The sequence below is a fragment of the Numida meleagris genome, chromosome 5 (assembly GCF_002078875.1).
Source record: "Numida meleagris isolate 19003 breed g44 Domestic line chromosome 5, NumMel1.0, whole genome shotgun sequence".
NCBI lineage: Eukaryota > Metazoa > Chordata > Aves > Galliformes > Numididae > Numida > Numida meleagris.
Genome location: NC_034413.1, coordinates 51918030 through 51934218, shown reverse-complemented (window position 1 = coordinate 51934218; position 16189 = coordinate 51918030). Strand labels below are relative to the sequence as shown.

The window sequence follows — 16189 nt, the reverse complement described above, 5'->3', positions numbered from 1 at the left end:
AGCATAACTTCCTTTATGCAATAGGAAGTCTTATTCATTGTGTGCTTTTTATCTTTTTTCCTGTTAATAATACAAACCTTTACATGGCTTTTATAACTGAGAATAAACAGTCTTAATATAGTACTAAATAAATCATGTGACGTGTTCATGGCTCAGTGCCTTTAATGCAGAGTTGTAGCAAACAGCAAATTTGCACTAAAATAACTTAATTTCTTTTTGGATTGAAGTAAGAGGAAGCTTGAAATACTCTACATGGCACTAAAGTTATGTAATCTTACACTTCTACAAGACAATTTATTGTCATTTTGATAGAGAGTCAGGCTTGACAACCTTGATAATGGACAAAATATATAGTTACATATCCTCTAAAGTTGTTAAGTAAAGCCTTTTCCTCTTCAGAAAGATTAGAATTTAACTTCGTTGAAGAAGCTAATGCCTAAAGAAAAAAGTATTTCAGACTTTCACATTTGCAATGGATATTTTGTCCTGATTGTAACTTGTCATCCTAGTTGACACAAGTGAAACGTTGGTAGCGTTTACTGTACAGAAACTGCCTCATCTTTCTTTTAACTAATTTGAGTGAAAAGGAATGGAATAAATGAATTTCAGTGCAGCCTCTTCAATCTCTTTTGCAGAATAAGCGCTGTAAGTTTTGCCATACAAGGTTATGCCACTCATGTGCAAATCTTTTTAACCGATGCAGTGGTCCTAAGCAATCTGCAATCCAAAAAAACAAATTGCTAGTTGTGCGGTGCTGCATTTACTAGGACCAAAACTTCTATCCTACTCCTTCCTCTTAGTAACATGCTAGCTTTTGATCATCCTTAAACCACAAATGTCAACAATATAAAATAGTCCTCATCTTGAGGGAAAGGGGAGAGAATGAACAAAAAAGCACAGCTGGGATATAAGCTGTTCAGCAATAAATTCCATAATGCTAGCCCACAGAAAAATGGAGGTAGGGTGGAACGTGACCATGCTACTCACTTGTAGTAAACCTGTCCAAATTTTTAAGTATTAAGTATATTTGCAGCATTGTAAGAATTTTCCTTCTCCTCTAGTTCATAGGTGGGAACAAAGTTGCAAGTGGGACTACCTCGATGTTCACTGAAGCTACTTCTTGACTTTGTTTTTTTGTAAAGCTACAGTTTTGATAGCAATGCTACTGTTTCAAGCAAGGTAGAAGTAACTTGAAACTGCTTTCAGCTTTTGCTTCAGTCTTTTTCCACGTAATTAGTTTGTCATACAGTAGTTGTAATGCTCTCCTCTATTATAGAATAGAGGGAGCATACAAGAAAAAAGGGTTTATGCCTAGAATTGGATTGAACTTGTGTTGTCAGTCTCTTAGAAACGTGTGTATAATACTGTACACAGTACACTTTAACTTATATTGTCATACATCTAAAACTTTGATAGCAGTACTTATAATTAAGCATAGCTGTTTATACACAATGAATGCTGTATGTGGTTTTGTCTTCCGCAGTTCTTGTTAGTTGCATACCAGAAATGAAGAAACAAATAATGCTTATATTAACTATGTGCTCTTACGATTTTTTTTTTTCTAGCTGAAGATCCATCTGAAAACTACATAAAGCTAAGAGACTTCGTTCTTGTAAAGCTCTGTCAAGACTTGCTTTGCTTTTCCCCAGGAAAGTTAATGCAAGGCTTCAGCCAAGAAATGGTAACGGAAGCTCAACAGAAGCTGAAAATAAATAAGGTATTAAATTGGAACAGTTGTAGTTGGACCTAATCTTTATCAAGCTAGTGTAACAGCAGTCTAAACATAGGGGTGGAGAATTGGAGTTTACATACTGTGGCATATTTCAACAGGTTTCTACAATGTATCTGAAAGGGAAGAAAATGCTTAAGATCTTAAGTAAATGCCTTTTTTTCCTACTGATGCTGTTGATGTAACAGAACTTGAAATATTCCAATTTTCAGTATCAGCTTCCATTTCTTAAAGTAGCTCTATATAAATAGCCACTGTTGTTTTGAGAACACAGAACACTAAAGTAGTAACACTAACACTGCTACTGAGGCAGCTCTAAATGTTTGAAGAACTAAACTGTTAAATTGAACAATTAAACTCACTGATAATTGTCCAAGTGATTAAACTCTTAATTAAAGATAAGCTCTTTAATTAAAAATATGTAATTTGAATGTGTTTTTTATGAAAGTATTGAATGAGGCTTGCAGAGGAAAAGCCTTATTCAAATATATCCATTAAAATGGTATAGTTTGAATAAGAGAAGTACACCTGCAGCCTTCTACACCTGGGATGTTACACCTGAAAGGATAAATAAGTCTATTTTTTAAATAATATCTGAAGGTGGATTAGTATAGCAAACCATTTCATTTTTAACCCTGTTGCTCAGCAAAGGAGTAGTTGATCTTAAGTTCAGTTTTAATGTTGTAACAGTTAATAGTAATACAGTAGAAACATCAATCTGTTTCCTTTCCAGATGTGATAGTAGCTGACCAGTGTTCCGGTATCACTTCAGGTTTCCATTTATTGATTCATTTGTTCTCTTCCTAGTAAACAGAAACATTTAAATATGTTTCATTCTCATATTTAGAATTTCCAGAGGAACTTGTGAAGAGCAATAGGTATGTCAAGATTATTAAAATTGGTACAGGAGGTACTGTGTAGTAATGAATTGCCTAATGCTACTCTAGTTCCGGTACTTCAGTTCTTTGGGCTACTTTTGGACTCTGGCTTCTGGACTTTCTGCTGTTCATTTATAGCAGGTCCTTGAAGCACCTCCACAGCTGCTGCTGCGTTTTGAGAGATTAGACACTAGGTGTATTGGAATAAATTATTTTTCAGGACTCTAGAACGTTTATTCATTTAACTCACCGGTAAGGAGGATCAGGCTGTTTAAGGAGTTGTCAGTATCTCTGACTGATAAGCTGAGGAATTACTCAGAAAGTGGAGAAATACTATAATACTATTGTTGAGTGACCTCTTTATTCAGACATGTTCTTTATTCTCCTTTCTGTTCATTAGCAACACACAAGACGAGTTTATGAAATTCTCCGATTGCGTGCAACAGATATGGGTGATGCAGAGCAATCCAGAAGCTATCGGTTGGATGTTAAAAGAAGGCTGATTGGCCCCTATAAGGTATAGACTTAAGTATCATTTAATACTTATTTCAAGGCTAATTATACCTGATTTTACTTTCATTTCCATAAATGTAGTTGATGCCAATTATGTTGCCAATCAACTACTATTAGTTATGCAGCATTCAGCTGATGTACACAGATGCAGAGAACATTCATTTGTGTCTGTACCGAATATCTTGTTTGGCTCCTGTTTCTTGCCCAATTCCAGCAGAAAGATATTAACCTTACAGAATCTAGCTACAAGTGGCATTACATCCAGATAGAGCTAAGGGAGGGGAGAGGGGAGGAAAGTCAATCTCTTGGAAAGGCTGAGAATATCTTAAATAGATAGCCCTCACCTCTAACTTTGTGGTTTAAGTGCTACATAATTACAATAGAAAACTAGGTATAGTTTAAATTCCTGTTCTACTTGTTAACTAGGTCTAACAGAGCAGCTTGGTAGCGGTAATCTAGCCATGTCAATACAGTACTCCCTGTAGATGGGGTATAACTTCAACAGTGAAGTTGAATCAAATACTCAACTTAGTGCAAAGTTACTTTCTTATTTCCTGTTAACTATGCTTTTCAGGATGTAGTTGCTCCATGTTGCATTAACTGATCCTCTGAGGTTAGATTTGTGTGTGTGTGTGTGTGTATGTATGTGTATATATAGCATGTGTGTATATGTATCTCCTAGTGGCTAATGGCATTAATTTTTGTATTGATTGAGAAAAACACAAGCCTAAGTTCATTTCTGTTACTAGCATGTTAGCTTCTCTGCAATTAAGTAATCACCAAGCAACCCAAAACCTGGTTGGGAAAGTTTCACAAAGTATCAGAAGTATCTTGATTAGCTTGCAAGCCTTCCTAAAGCAGCACTTATCTTGTTATACCAAAATAGCAGAACTTTGATTGTACTCATGTTGGACTTAGGGGGTCTGTTAGCAGAAATGAGAACTCAGCACTGCATTAAACACTTGTCTGATCTGGAGATAACACCATGTCATGCTGAGTGACAGGATCTTAATCAAAACACTTTCTATTCTCTTTCATGAGTGTCTTGTCTCATTTGCTAAATTTCACTCGCTGTCCACTACAAATAAAGCTATGATTTTTCATCCAACAGAACTGTTACATGTTCTCTGTATGTAATTCAGCTTAATGTGTGGAGGAAATCTAAAATTCCATAAGCAGCTTCAGATCTACTGCTTCTAATAATTGTTTTCACTTTAGTCTTTGCATGTAATAAATAGTAAAAACTTGTACAGATTTTGTACTGCTAGATATACAATATTTGTCTTCTAAAATTTTAGAATATTCTGTTGATATAAATATTTCAGTTTTTCAACTACAGTTCTTTTCAAAAGAATAATCAAAACAACCAGCACTCTTTCCCTGTGTTTTTTTTTTAGGTTTTAAGTTTCATGTTCTCAAATATGGCCATCTTGTTTATGGTTGTTCTGCCTAGTGAATGGCTTACGCACTGATTTTTAAGTGTTTAAAACAAACTTAGTTATATTCCTGTTTAAAAAAAAAATAGAATAAAAAACCTTCTCAAAACTGCAGCTGAACTCTCAACACATAGTCATTTGGAGGAGAAAGCAACCTCTTATAAAGAATTGGCAATATTGCAGCATTCTTAATGCTTGTATCGTGTAAACACTACTTCTTTTATAAAGCACTTGATAGCTTCTTTTGAACTGTATTGTATAGATGCAGTATAATTCTAAATTCCTAATATCTTCCACTGTTAACAGTGGTTCTGCATCTTAGAGCTATTTCCTGACTAGCTGTTGCAGAAATACAGAAAAATTTTGAAATGAGTTTTCAGTTTGCCAGATAATTGGTAATACAGAAACCGTGGAGATTTAACAGAAGATATTTCCTAATTAAACAGTGTTAATGGTTTGGGAGGTTTTCTTTTATTTTTTTATAGGATTAGGGACTTCTTAAAGACCTAGATATTGAAATGGAATAAGTTCAATGAAATACTGTATTCTTCATTGTTAGTTATGTTCAAATTACTGTTTATTTAATTGCTTAGAAAAAGCAGAGAGAACTTGCCAAGATGAGAAGGTGCTTAAGACCAGAGGAGCTGACGAATCAGTTGAACCAAATAGACCTAAACATGCAACACGAACAGTTAGAAGAGAGCTTCCAACAACTTGTTTCAGATTACCGAAGAGTCCTAGAACGACTCGCCCAAGCATGAGGATCCCACCTGTACAGGAAACTTGCAGATTTCTACACAGTGTTATGAAGCACATCTTTAATTGCCACTTAACTGCAAAAAAAAAAACAACCTCGTGACGTTTTAATCACATTAAAGGTGAATTGTGTTTCTGTGCATTTTGAATATTTTCTATTTTTGTGTTGTAGATTTAAAATGTTGTACTTCACGTTTGGGAGCACTTACTGCTGAAATAAACAGTGTAGATTCTCAGATACAATAACATTTAAATTGTTTGAATTTTTTTAACCTTTCTGTTTTGCCTCAGGGCTTAACAGACATCTGAGTAGCAAGTTAGTACATAAATGTATGTGTTTATATTGCAGCTGTTCTAAATTTCTCTTAACTTCATCTACCTCAGACTGTTTCACTTGGGTCCTACAATAATACTGTGTAGCCTTGTGAATTCTTCAGCCATACGAACAAGTTACAAGACTAGTTCTATGGTCTGTCTAGCATGCATCCTGAGTACAGGCTCTTTTCCTGTTCTGAGAACTAGCTGCTACTAGCTATTAGGACCTGATCTACTTAAGATTCTACAGGGGTAGTCTTTGGCATATTCTTTTACAACCTCCCCCCCCAAGTTCACAGGTTCATGATTTTAGAAAAATAATTCACAACTGGAGAAGCAAACAACGTTTTCTATTGACTCCAAAAGCACTATCCTTAGCTAGTGTAAGAAACTTACAAATCTGTAGGAAGCAAGTGCCTTTACGTAGTTCCTTTACTTTATGAATTTAAAAAATATATTCTTTTTAGCATTTTCATTCTTCTGCCTAGGATATTTTGTCTGTATGATATGTGGTTCATCTACTGCAGTGTCAGAAACTATTATAGTCATTAATCATAGAATGGTTTGGGTTGGAAGGGACCTTTAAGATCACCTAGTTCCAACCCCCTGCTATAGGCACGGACACCTGCCACTAGACTAGGCTGCTCAAAGCCCCATCCAGCCTGGCCTTGAGTGCTTCCAGGGAAGCGGCATCCACAACTTCACTGGGCAACCTGTTCCAGTGTCTCACCACCCTCCCAGAGAAGAAATTCTTCCTGATATCTAGTCTAAATCTACCCTTTTCCAGTTTAAAACCAATTCCCCTTGTCTTGTTGCTACCGCATGCCCTTATAAAAAGTTCCTCCCCAGCTTTCCTGTAGGTCCCCTTCAGGTGCTGGAAGGCTGCTATAAGGTCCCCCGGGAGCCTTCTCTAGGCTGAAGGGTCTCAGCCTGTCCTCATAGGAGAGGTGCTTTAGCCTCCTGACCATCTTTGTGGCCCTCCTCTGGACCTGCTCCAACAGCTTGATATTGGATTAATGACAAAAATGAGACTGCTCTTGATCGTAGTAGTAAGCCTGAAGTTAAATAGGAGTGGTGTTGGGTTTTTTGGTTTTGCTTTCATCAGGTGGTGATGATAAAACGAGAAGAGGGAAAGCTGAATGGAAGAACTGTGCTTAAATCTGGTTTCTGCATAGAGGTCCAGGACACCAGTGCCTCTGGGGAAGCCTACGGAAGGTGTTACACTAATGCTGTCTGACCTTTTGCATTACTGAGGCTGAAGCCACTCATGAGACAGAAGAAACTTCAGCTTTTAATAAAGCTCTAGGGCTAACAAGAAGAAAAAAAAACACCTTGATTGGCTGTTTGCATGTCTATATTGGTTGAATGTGGTTTTCCTCTTAGTAAGTTATTTTTGTAATGGGAGGGAGAACAGAAATGCAGAAGAGTTTTGCAGGTCTGTTCCAATTTTCTTGTACCTGGTGCTGTCACTCTCTGGGAATATGGATGTCTCAAAACATCTAAGAAATGTCAGGAAATCTGGGGCTTGTTAGAGGCAGTGAAGATTGTAGTATTCGATTGATGGTGAGAGATAAGCATAAAAGAAGATACTGAGCAAAAAGAACAATGGCTTTCCTTAGACAACTAGTGAAAATTCTCTTGGGACAACATAATCTTTTCATAACCTATTGGAACATGTTTTTCCTTTTAATGTTGACACTGTTGAAAGAGGTCAACTATTGAGTCCAATTCCTTTTGTGGTGAAGATATAGACTTGATCTGAGCATAGTTTCTCATCTCAGTACCATCTGGGAACCTTCTGAACTGCTGGGATGTACCTGAGGACAACAAAACTTATGCCCTAGTTTACAGGAACTATCTTGTTACTAATTCTTGGCACCAAGACTGAATAAGCAGCCTCCTTGGGGTATGCAAACTGCCATCCTGCAGCAGATTACAGTTTCTGCAGCACTGCTGCCAGGAAAGACCATGTGAGTACTCCCTAATCCATTATAGTTAATTAAGCCAATTATCTGAAACAACTTTCATCGGCAAAATTAAACTAGCCCTGCTGACTTTGCCTGAAGTGGTCTAAGTGTCTGGACTACCCTTTCCCTTGGCAGACAGAAGCACTAACCTCTTACATAATATCTAGAAGAACAGCAGCATTTCCTCTGACACTGCTGCTTGGGGATTATATGCCAGTTCAGTTCTGCAGGCTTCTGGGGTGAGTCTGAGCTACCATTTCAGAGACTAGGCAGTAATAGTAAAGTTGACTATACGCTCAGACTTCAGTGGATGTTGCTAGATGAAATCCTAGCTTCTTGACTTTCCAGTCTGGGTATTTGGTTCCATGGTTTCCAATGGGATAATAAAGTTTACCTGCGAGTAAGCTGCAAAATTCTTGTCTTTGAAGTGCACACAGTGGCAACTCCAACCGTTCAACAAGAAGTCTTATTTCTGAAGTAAAATGAAGTTTAATACTGTTAGTGTTGTATAACTCCTGTTTATATTTCTGTATTAATGTAGTTACGAGCAGGGACCTCCTACTATATTTAAGCAAATACCTGTTAGCGCACTATAGAAAGTAGTGTAGTTATCACTAGTGTTGTCTGACTTCTGCATACTGAAAGAGGACCTGTGACAAACTGATAACAGCTGTCTATTGAATTGCAATTAGATAGTGGAGGTTCCCATTTTATATATTTGTGAGCTGACATGAACACTGAGGCTTAGTAACCTTTCATCTGTAGATTTTAGCAAATAGGAATGTAGGAATTTGAAAGAAGAAGCTGAAGCTATTAAAGCCCCCTCCTCTTCTGAACCCAATATGTTGCTAAAATAATATAGGATAAAAAATATTTTTATTCAAATACATAATCTGTTATCCTAAGTTTCTTACCTTAAGTTGCTACTGGGCTTCTTTTGAGTAACTACATAGTAACAGGTACTTAGAACAAACACTAATAATAGGTTTGTGATTTTAATTTACTCTATGACTTTGTCTTGCATTTTGATTAAATCCAAATGCTTCAGGTTCTTCACTCAAAGATCAAGTGAACCTTTGCACAACATACTGGTACAGCATTTAAAATAGCTTGGTGCATCTGAATATTCTTTTCAGAATATACATAAGTTCCATAAGTATATTTAAGGTTTTTCACACCTGCTGGTGTCAGGCTGCTAATCTGTCCCTACATCTCTTAAATATACAGCAATAGTGAATCTACTTTAAGAAAATACAGTGGAATCTCTAAAATTGTGAATTTAATTCAGCTGGTAGAGATGAATTTTGTTTCCATACCAAGTTATTGTCAATAGTACTATTCCAAGAATAACAATAGTATCTGGCAGCAAGGCTTTCTTCTGATGATGATGCCAGAAAATGCTGCTTGACTGAGGTGTCAGGCAGTAGGCAGAGAGATGAGCTTGAATCAGCAAATACATTAAATCCAAAACCTCTATGACTCATTTCACAGTTAAATTTTTATTGAAAATAACAGAAAGTAGCCTATAATGTATGGAGTATATAGTTTATTTTAAAATATATGTATTATTACCTGAGAAGTTCTAGGTTCATAGCTCGTGTTTCCTTTGCGAGAGAGGAGGATTTGACAAGTGGCTAAAACAGAACAGGAAAAAAATACTTCTTAAAAACACAGTACCAGTAGTTCATGTATTTAGGAAGAGAGGACATGACAGTACTTTAATTTTAATGCCTGATACTCCAACAGTGGTCCCTTCTGACATAGTCGGGAGAAGCATTTTAGCTCTGGTGACCAACTCAAGTTTCACACCGAGTCAGACATCTAGACACTTGGCTTGCAGAACAACTGTGAGGCACTCTGGGCCACCAGTTATCATAAAGTTAGATCAACATATTTCTTTGCAAGATACCCTAATTTTAAAACCTTCATTAAGTATTGTTTCAAAATATTCTTTTGTAATTTTGACTATGAAATCCTCCTAGAAGTGATTTCCATGCCCTTCTGCCAGCTGCACATACGCAAGGCCTTATTAGGGCCTAGCCAAAGCAAAGAGAAGAGGTACTCATTTCTGTTCTCCCGCGTTGAGTGAATCCTTTAAAGTCTTTATGCAATCATTGTGCCCTTCTTCCCTAAAACCACAGAAATAAACTGCTCAAACTCCTTTGCAACCTGGCACTCACTAAGTCTGTGTTTTTCACCTGTCTTCCATCTGGTTCTGTCTGGGCCAGAGAACTCAAATCCTCTGGTGAATTTTGTATTTCTGTCTCATTAGACGGGTACACAGCTTGCCTCTCTTCTCTTAGTAATCCTCAAGGGATCACAGAATCAGCAGTGAAGGCTCTCTAGCCTTTTGGGGTATGTAACCACAACTAAGAAGTTGTTCATAACTGCTTCTCTCAGCTCCCATAAACCTACTGCCCTACTGTCATTCCTGTTGACAGACAAAAACTATGTATTGCCCATAAATATAACGCATTCGAAGAGCAGAGATACAGAATGATTTTGAGCAACTCTTGCCCACGTGAAGAGCATTGATTGGTTCATCAAGATTTTTATTCTAAGAGATAAATTAAGTTCTGAAAAATGGTTATGTCTGGAAACCTGGGTCAAATTCTTCTTTTTCATGTATTTTGATACATAAATCTTACTGACTTCAGAAACCAGGAAACAACTTCTAGCTCAACAACTAGTAACCTAAAGAAATGTAACAAACTCCCTATAGTTTCAGAACTGAGAAAGCAAGCTACTTGGAAGTTGCAAGGTTTGAAGGGTGCTTTAACTACTGCGGTAGTGGGAATAAAGATCTATATAACTGAAGCGGTACCTTTAGGCAGTCAATGTCCATGCCTCCTAGGAACAATTACACAAAGCTGCTATGTGGCAGTTTAGGCAATTGAAGACTGACCTATTGTCTCCCTCTGCAATGTCAGCAGGGGGGTAAGCAGCCCATAATGTCTGCTTATATAGATCATTTCTTCAATTCCTTTTTGTCTCTCACTGAGACTTTGTTGCTCTTTATGCTTTTCCTTTATCATATTGTATAACTGTCAGACAATAGAAGGCTTGAAAATCTTACGTTGTATATTTTGCCATTTTACCTTTTCTTGCAGTGTTAGTTCTGACCTGATTTCATCAGTATCAAACTGTTAAAGCTAAAAACGTGTTATATTTGTAAGCCTATCACATAGAAGCTTGGAATCTCAACTTTCAAATTGAAAAATACTATTCTCTAATGCTACTGCTTTGTGAAACATTGCTTGCTAGGATAATTTGAACTTGAAGCTGACAAAAAGACAGCATGGTAAAAATATTAAAAGCTGACAAGCAAGTATCTGTTGTAGATATTTCAGTCTTCTCAAAAAAAATGAACAGTAATTGCAAACATTTTTCCATATGCCATCAATATTTGTTAGTTTTACATTGCTAGTCCTTCCCTCACTGATCAGAAAGATTTTGATCAAACCATGAAATGTTTCACTTACAAATGGCTATGAGCCACACAGTTGGAAGTATCTAAAACTGTGAGACTAGAAGTTTAGTGCAACTAGTTGAAATGGAAGGCTATTACAGTACAGATGCAAGGCCCACTCATGCAGGACACACTAACTGCCACCATACTGGCTTAAATCTCTGGAGGGAAAACAATAGGAATGGGCTGGCCTCCCCATCACTCAAATCTTACTACAGCTTAAAAAGAAAAACAATACAAATACCACTACTCAAACTGCTCATTTAAATAAGTTTACCATGTTCTTTGTTCCTTGAACTAAAGCCTGCAGTAATGGGCTTTGCAAGAAATGAGACTACAGATGCTGTCTGAGCCTCCTTTTAAACCTACAACGGTACAAGCAAGTGTGAAAAGGATTGTTGATCTAACAATTCCTGGATTTCCGTGTTCAAAATAGTTTTGCTTCTCAAGTCTAGAGAAACAAAGAAAGAAAGAAAGAAAACAAAACATTCTCTTTTCATTTTTCAAAGCTCATTGCAGATACAAGAATTGCACCCAAACTGGAGGAAACCCAGGTAATAACAAATGAAGGCATGGACTTGGGAATAGTGTTTCAGAATTCTCTTTTACCACCGCAAAAGATCTGTATACCAGGAGCACAGCCGTGTGCTGTTTTCTTTTCCTAAAGTAGCACCAGCTTCTTTAGTAGATAAGGAGCATGCAGTAGTGGAAACATTGCTCAGATATGGGGTATGCGCTCCATTTAAGACTTCTTCGCATTTTGAGCAGATGAGATCAAACAAAAGAAATCTAGATCAATGGGAAGAGCTTGATATCCAGGGTTGATTTTTTTTTGTTTCTTTATTTCTAAATGGTATGCCAATAAGGGAGGTGTTCCATGCTCAATATCTGCTGTTAGATGCTTTTCTTCCAGTTAAGCCTTCCTCAAAACTGTATAGTGTTCATGGTTTTGAGACTTTCATAGTATCACAGAAAATATAAAATCTTCGCTTGGAAAGAGTTTAATGTGATAAGGACTGTGAACGTGTCATTCTGCATACCTTAGAGTTCTAAGAGTTTAGTAGAGTTTTGCCTGATTTTATACATTTTGCATCTACATGCTTACTGTTCACTAATAAATGGTGATGTGTATTGAGGTCTGAGAACTTCAGGTATCACTAGAAGACACAACTGTATAGATGAGATCCGAGTCTGCCTCACCGCACCTAAAAACTCTCCTGACTTTGCCCATCTTTCTAGGAACACATTTCAGCAAGATTACCCAAGACAAGCTAACAATCTAGCTCCTGATGCAAGAAGCAGCCCTAGCTCCTAGGCATGTTCTCCTCCACTTCCCTTATATTTAACTACTCAGTAAGCCAACTCACCCCATGGAACTGGGAAAAATATAAAAAAATAAAAATGAAGCATAATCTGGAAGAAAAAAAAAAAAGACAATAACAGAGAGACAGAAAGACAAGAGTGTACTGTGAACTAGCTTTAGTGAGTCCAGCATGCTGTACTGGCTCACTGACACGAGATGCCTTCCAGCTCCAGCATAAGGAAGTACATAGAAGAGCACAAAAAAGAAATATGTTTAAGAATGCAGTTCCACAGCACATAAAATCAGTGTGAATGAGAGTGATCACACCACAGTCCCCAGCCACACGTTGGGGTCCTTTCCTCAGCACCAGCACTGGCATTCATTTGGTCTCACTGTGAACTGTTCTGTGGAACTAAACTAGCAGAAAATTTGTATTCTTATTTTTTTTAATTTCCCCTTCCCTGCTGAGCTGCTACATTTTGCAGGTTCAGGACCACAGACCTGATAAACACCAGAGCTGAAAAAGGACACCTACTTGTGATTAGTGCAGGACCCAAAAAAAACACCAGCTTGACCAGCAAAAACTGCTGTGGACTACATAATCTTTTAAGACAATCTCAAAGTCTAAACAGTTTGACCCTAAACCCAGGAGCATCCAATTGCTATACTTAAACTAGAAGCATATTTCTATATTGGTCCAGGTAAGATTTAATGTATTAATAGTCATAAAACATCTTTGTTGTTTCATAGCCTGTTACAGACTGCTTTCACCCTTACATTTTAAAGCATAGCTTTGTGTCTTCCTTACCATAACTTTTGCTTATTTTACTATCAGCCTGCCTACCATGTTGGTGGAAAATAACATGGAGATTCTACATTTAGATTATGCCAATGCTGACAGCACAGAGACAATGTAAGTGAGATGGAATCTGCAAGGCTCTCTGTGAAGAATGGAACACAGAGATGTGCTCAAAGGAGCATGGCTGAAAAGTGATATCTCCAGAGCTGCATCTCAACATGAAGCACAGGACAACTCAAGTCACCACTGGTCATCTTCAGCATTTCAGAGGATTTGCCAAACATGAACAAAATACGGTTACATACATCTGGTTCTGCTTGGTAACAGAACTTGAAACTCTCTCGAAAGCAGAGAGTGACTCTTTGGGTGTACTGTGTTAGGATACAGAGTGCCTCTCCTTTGCTGAGATAGTCATCTTTGTTCTGTTGATACAAATTTCCTAACAAACTAAGTTGCTTATATTAGAAAAAGGAGAAAATCCTCACCTAAGCACAAATTAAAGACTACTGAATACTGACTGTTAAGGTTTCAGATTCATCTAGACATAATAAACATTACAGAACAGTTGTTCTCTTAGAACATAAAACAGTTTTCCTTTAATCGATCCCCTCTTGGTTTCTGATCTGCAAAAGGAACTGGGAAATCTAACTGCTAACATGTATCTACAAATATTTGGGAAATAACATGCTGCTTAAGGACAAGCTACTTAACAAAACTGGCAGCAGTGTCATTGTACTACTGTCCAGTTCTCACATTTTTTTTATGCCATTTACTAGTTTTAAGGTTGTTACAACATGGAATTATGGTCTTACAGCAACAGACAAAAGCCAAATGTTCACTTCATTTTCTCTCTCAGTGGCATTTCCCTGAATAGGAAATATTTATAAACTTGAGTAAGATAGGTGATACAAAGTTCACCTAGAGCATTTTGCGTCTTTCCTTTAGCGACACTTCAGGAAAAAATGGTAGAGAACTGCTCCTCATCCGTGACTACCTTCACGTGAGGTATGCTATTCTCTGCAGGCAGAGAAGGACACCCATTCCAGCTATGCATAGTTACATATGTCAAACAGCGACAGCGTGTGATTGCTTTACACTGAACTTCATTCTCATAGAACCAGTGGTTGGGCATCTACAGTCCTAAAGCATTGCCAAGATGAAAAATAACATAAAATGTTGTCTGATGAAGTTCAAACTCATGAAAGACCATACTGTGTTGTGTAGCTACAACAGGTGCAAAGATTTACTCATTTCTGCACTGCAGATTAAATGTGTGCGTACCTCTCACCAGTGAGTAGCTGGTAATGATGCTCATGAGATGCAACTAGGCAGCTTAGGAATGCTATTTCTTATTTCTAGCTATATTTTTCTTCCACTAAAATTCTGTCACACTGCTCTCACATGTATGTCACTTGGTGGAAAATGTGGCTGTATGAAGTTAATCATTTCATTTTTGGAGGCTGCATAAGACACTGTATTGATCTTTAAACTACTCCATGGTCTGGATACAAGCTGTATGATAGGCCGCCTATTGTGCTGTGGCAGCTGATTAACTGATGCACTTTGCTCTTGACATCTATCTAGGAGCACCAAGGAGACTGCAGCACCCTTTTTGTGATCAGAGAATTCTTGGAATTTGCTCCTTAAAGGCAGAAATTCTTATTGTCTGACTTTTACGCTCATACATTTCTCAGGCTTTTTCCAGAGTAAATAATGGGGGTAAATAACATCACTATCCTTATCTGCATGGGACTTTGAGTCTATTCTCGTTGACTACATTATAAAATTTGCAGATGTGAATTTAAAGATTACCAATGGCTACAACAGGAGATAAAGGACTGTAGAGACCAACAGCCTCGTTCTCCTTTCAGAATGTTACTGACCCATTGGGTACCACATGTATGTACACGTGTGTGGGTGCGTACAGGAACAATACTCACATTACTTGTACATTTCGGCTCCTTGCAGCTACTGCCCTAACACATTCTGTTTGTTCCTTCATTTGACAGTTTGAGTCCTTTCGTTCTCAGGCTGTGGCTGTGTGATTTATGTCCTGTAATGCTGCTTCTCAAACATCTGCGGGGGCCATAAAAACATAATTTCAAACCGAGAACGCATCTAAAAAAAAAAAAAAAAAAAAAAAAAAAAAAAAAAAAAAAAAAAAAAAAAGGGGGGGGGGGGGGGGGGGAATGATGAACGGATGTTAGAAGTTCAGCTTGGTTTTTATGCAATGCGTGCAATGAAGCTCGCCCCACCACCCCTGCACAAGGCGGCACTGGGTACTGCTGTAAGGAATGGTGACGCCCACCAGCGCTCGCGGAAAGCTGCTGCTCCACAGCGAAGTTTGCTCTTTCTGATCTTTTTGAAAGAGACCAAATTTGGCCGTGCAGAGGAAATAACAAGAAATACGTGAGTTTAAGGTTCAAGCCCCGTTCTTCAGATTCTGCAGAGACCCCCACAACAAGTAAACAGCAAAAACTCAGAAAGAGCTACTCATAACTTTCTTCACAAAAGCTGTTTTACTATAACGGAGTAAAAGTACCAAGAAGTTCAAAAAGAGCTAGAATACCAGGCTGGCGTAACTCCGGCACTAGCGGAACAACGCTGCAGCCCTCCCGAGCCCGTCCCGCTCCGGGAAGCGCTGTCGTGAGAAAGCCGCGCCTCTCGCTGCCGAAAGCTGACGAGCGCGCTTATTCCCGCCGAGCCCCCCGCAGCCGCGCACACGGCAGGATGGGGAGCCGGCTGCAGGAGCGAGGCGCGGCACGGACCCGCGGCGGACGGGCGGGAAGGGGGCGCTGCCGGCCCGGCCCGCCGAGCTGCGCCCTGACGGCTGCTGCCCGCTGGGGCCTCACCCCGAGGGCAGCGGCGGCGCTAAGGTACGGGGGCGGCCCGTCACGTACCTGCCGTGCGCCCGCGGGCGGGACCCCCTTCACGACACGCGCGCAACGGCTCCGACCCCACGGCCGCCGCGCGAGCTGGACGGACAGGTCCGCCTCCCGCGGCCACGTGATCTCGCCCCGCGTG

At 38.8% G+C, this 16189-nt stretch overlaps 1 protein-coding gene and 1 long non-coding RNA gene across 5 annotated transcripts in view; one reads left to right on the top strand and one right to left on the bottom strand.

Moving 5' to 3' along the window:
- Positions 1 to 5560, top strand: part of HAT1 (histone acetyltransferase 1) — an 18164-nt gene extending 12604 nt beyond the window's left edge. For all 3 annotated transcript variants that reach the window (XM_021400051.1, XM_021400050.1, XM_021400049.1), the window contains exons 9-11: positions 1566 to 1717; positions 3008 to 3124; positions 5150 to 5560. In XM_021400051.1, the coding sequence (XP_021255726.1) occupies positions 1566 to 1717; positions 3008 to 3124; positions 5150 to 5317 (437 nt within the window). In that variant the 3' untranslated portion in view covers positions 5318 to 5560. The remainder of the gene's footprint in view (positions 1 to 1565; positions 1718 to 3007; positions 3125 to 5149) is intronic.
- LOC110400290 lies at positions 5132 to 16189 on the bottom strand. 2 transcript variants are annotated; one of them, XR_002439737.1, is made up of 6 exons: positions 16066 to 16189; positions 15106 to 15241; positions 9167 to 9228; positions 7989 to 8066; positions 5327 to 5389; positions 5132 to 5227 (listed from the first exon to the last, which is right to left on the bottom strand). It is a non-coding gene; the product is annotated as an uncharacterized LOC110400290 (long non-coding RNA). The 2 variants fall into 2 exon arrangements; XR_002439736.1 differs by lacking the exon at positions 5132 to 5227 and having other exon boundaries at positions 5273 to 5389.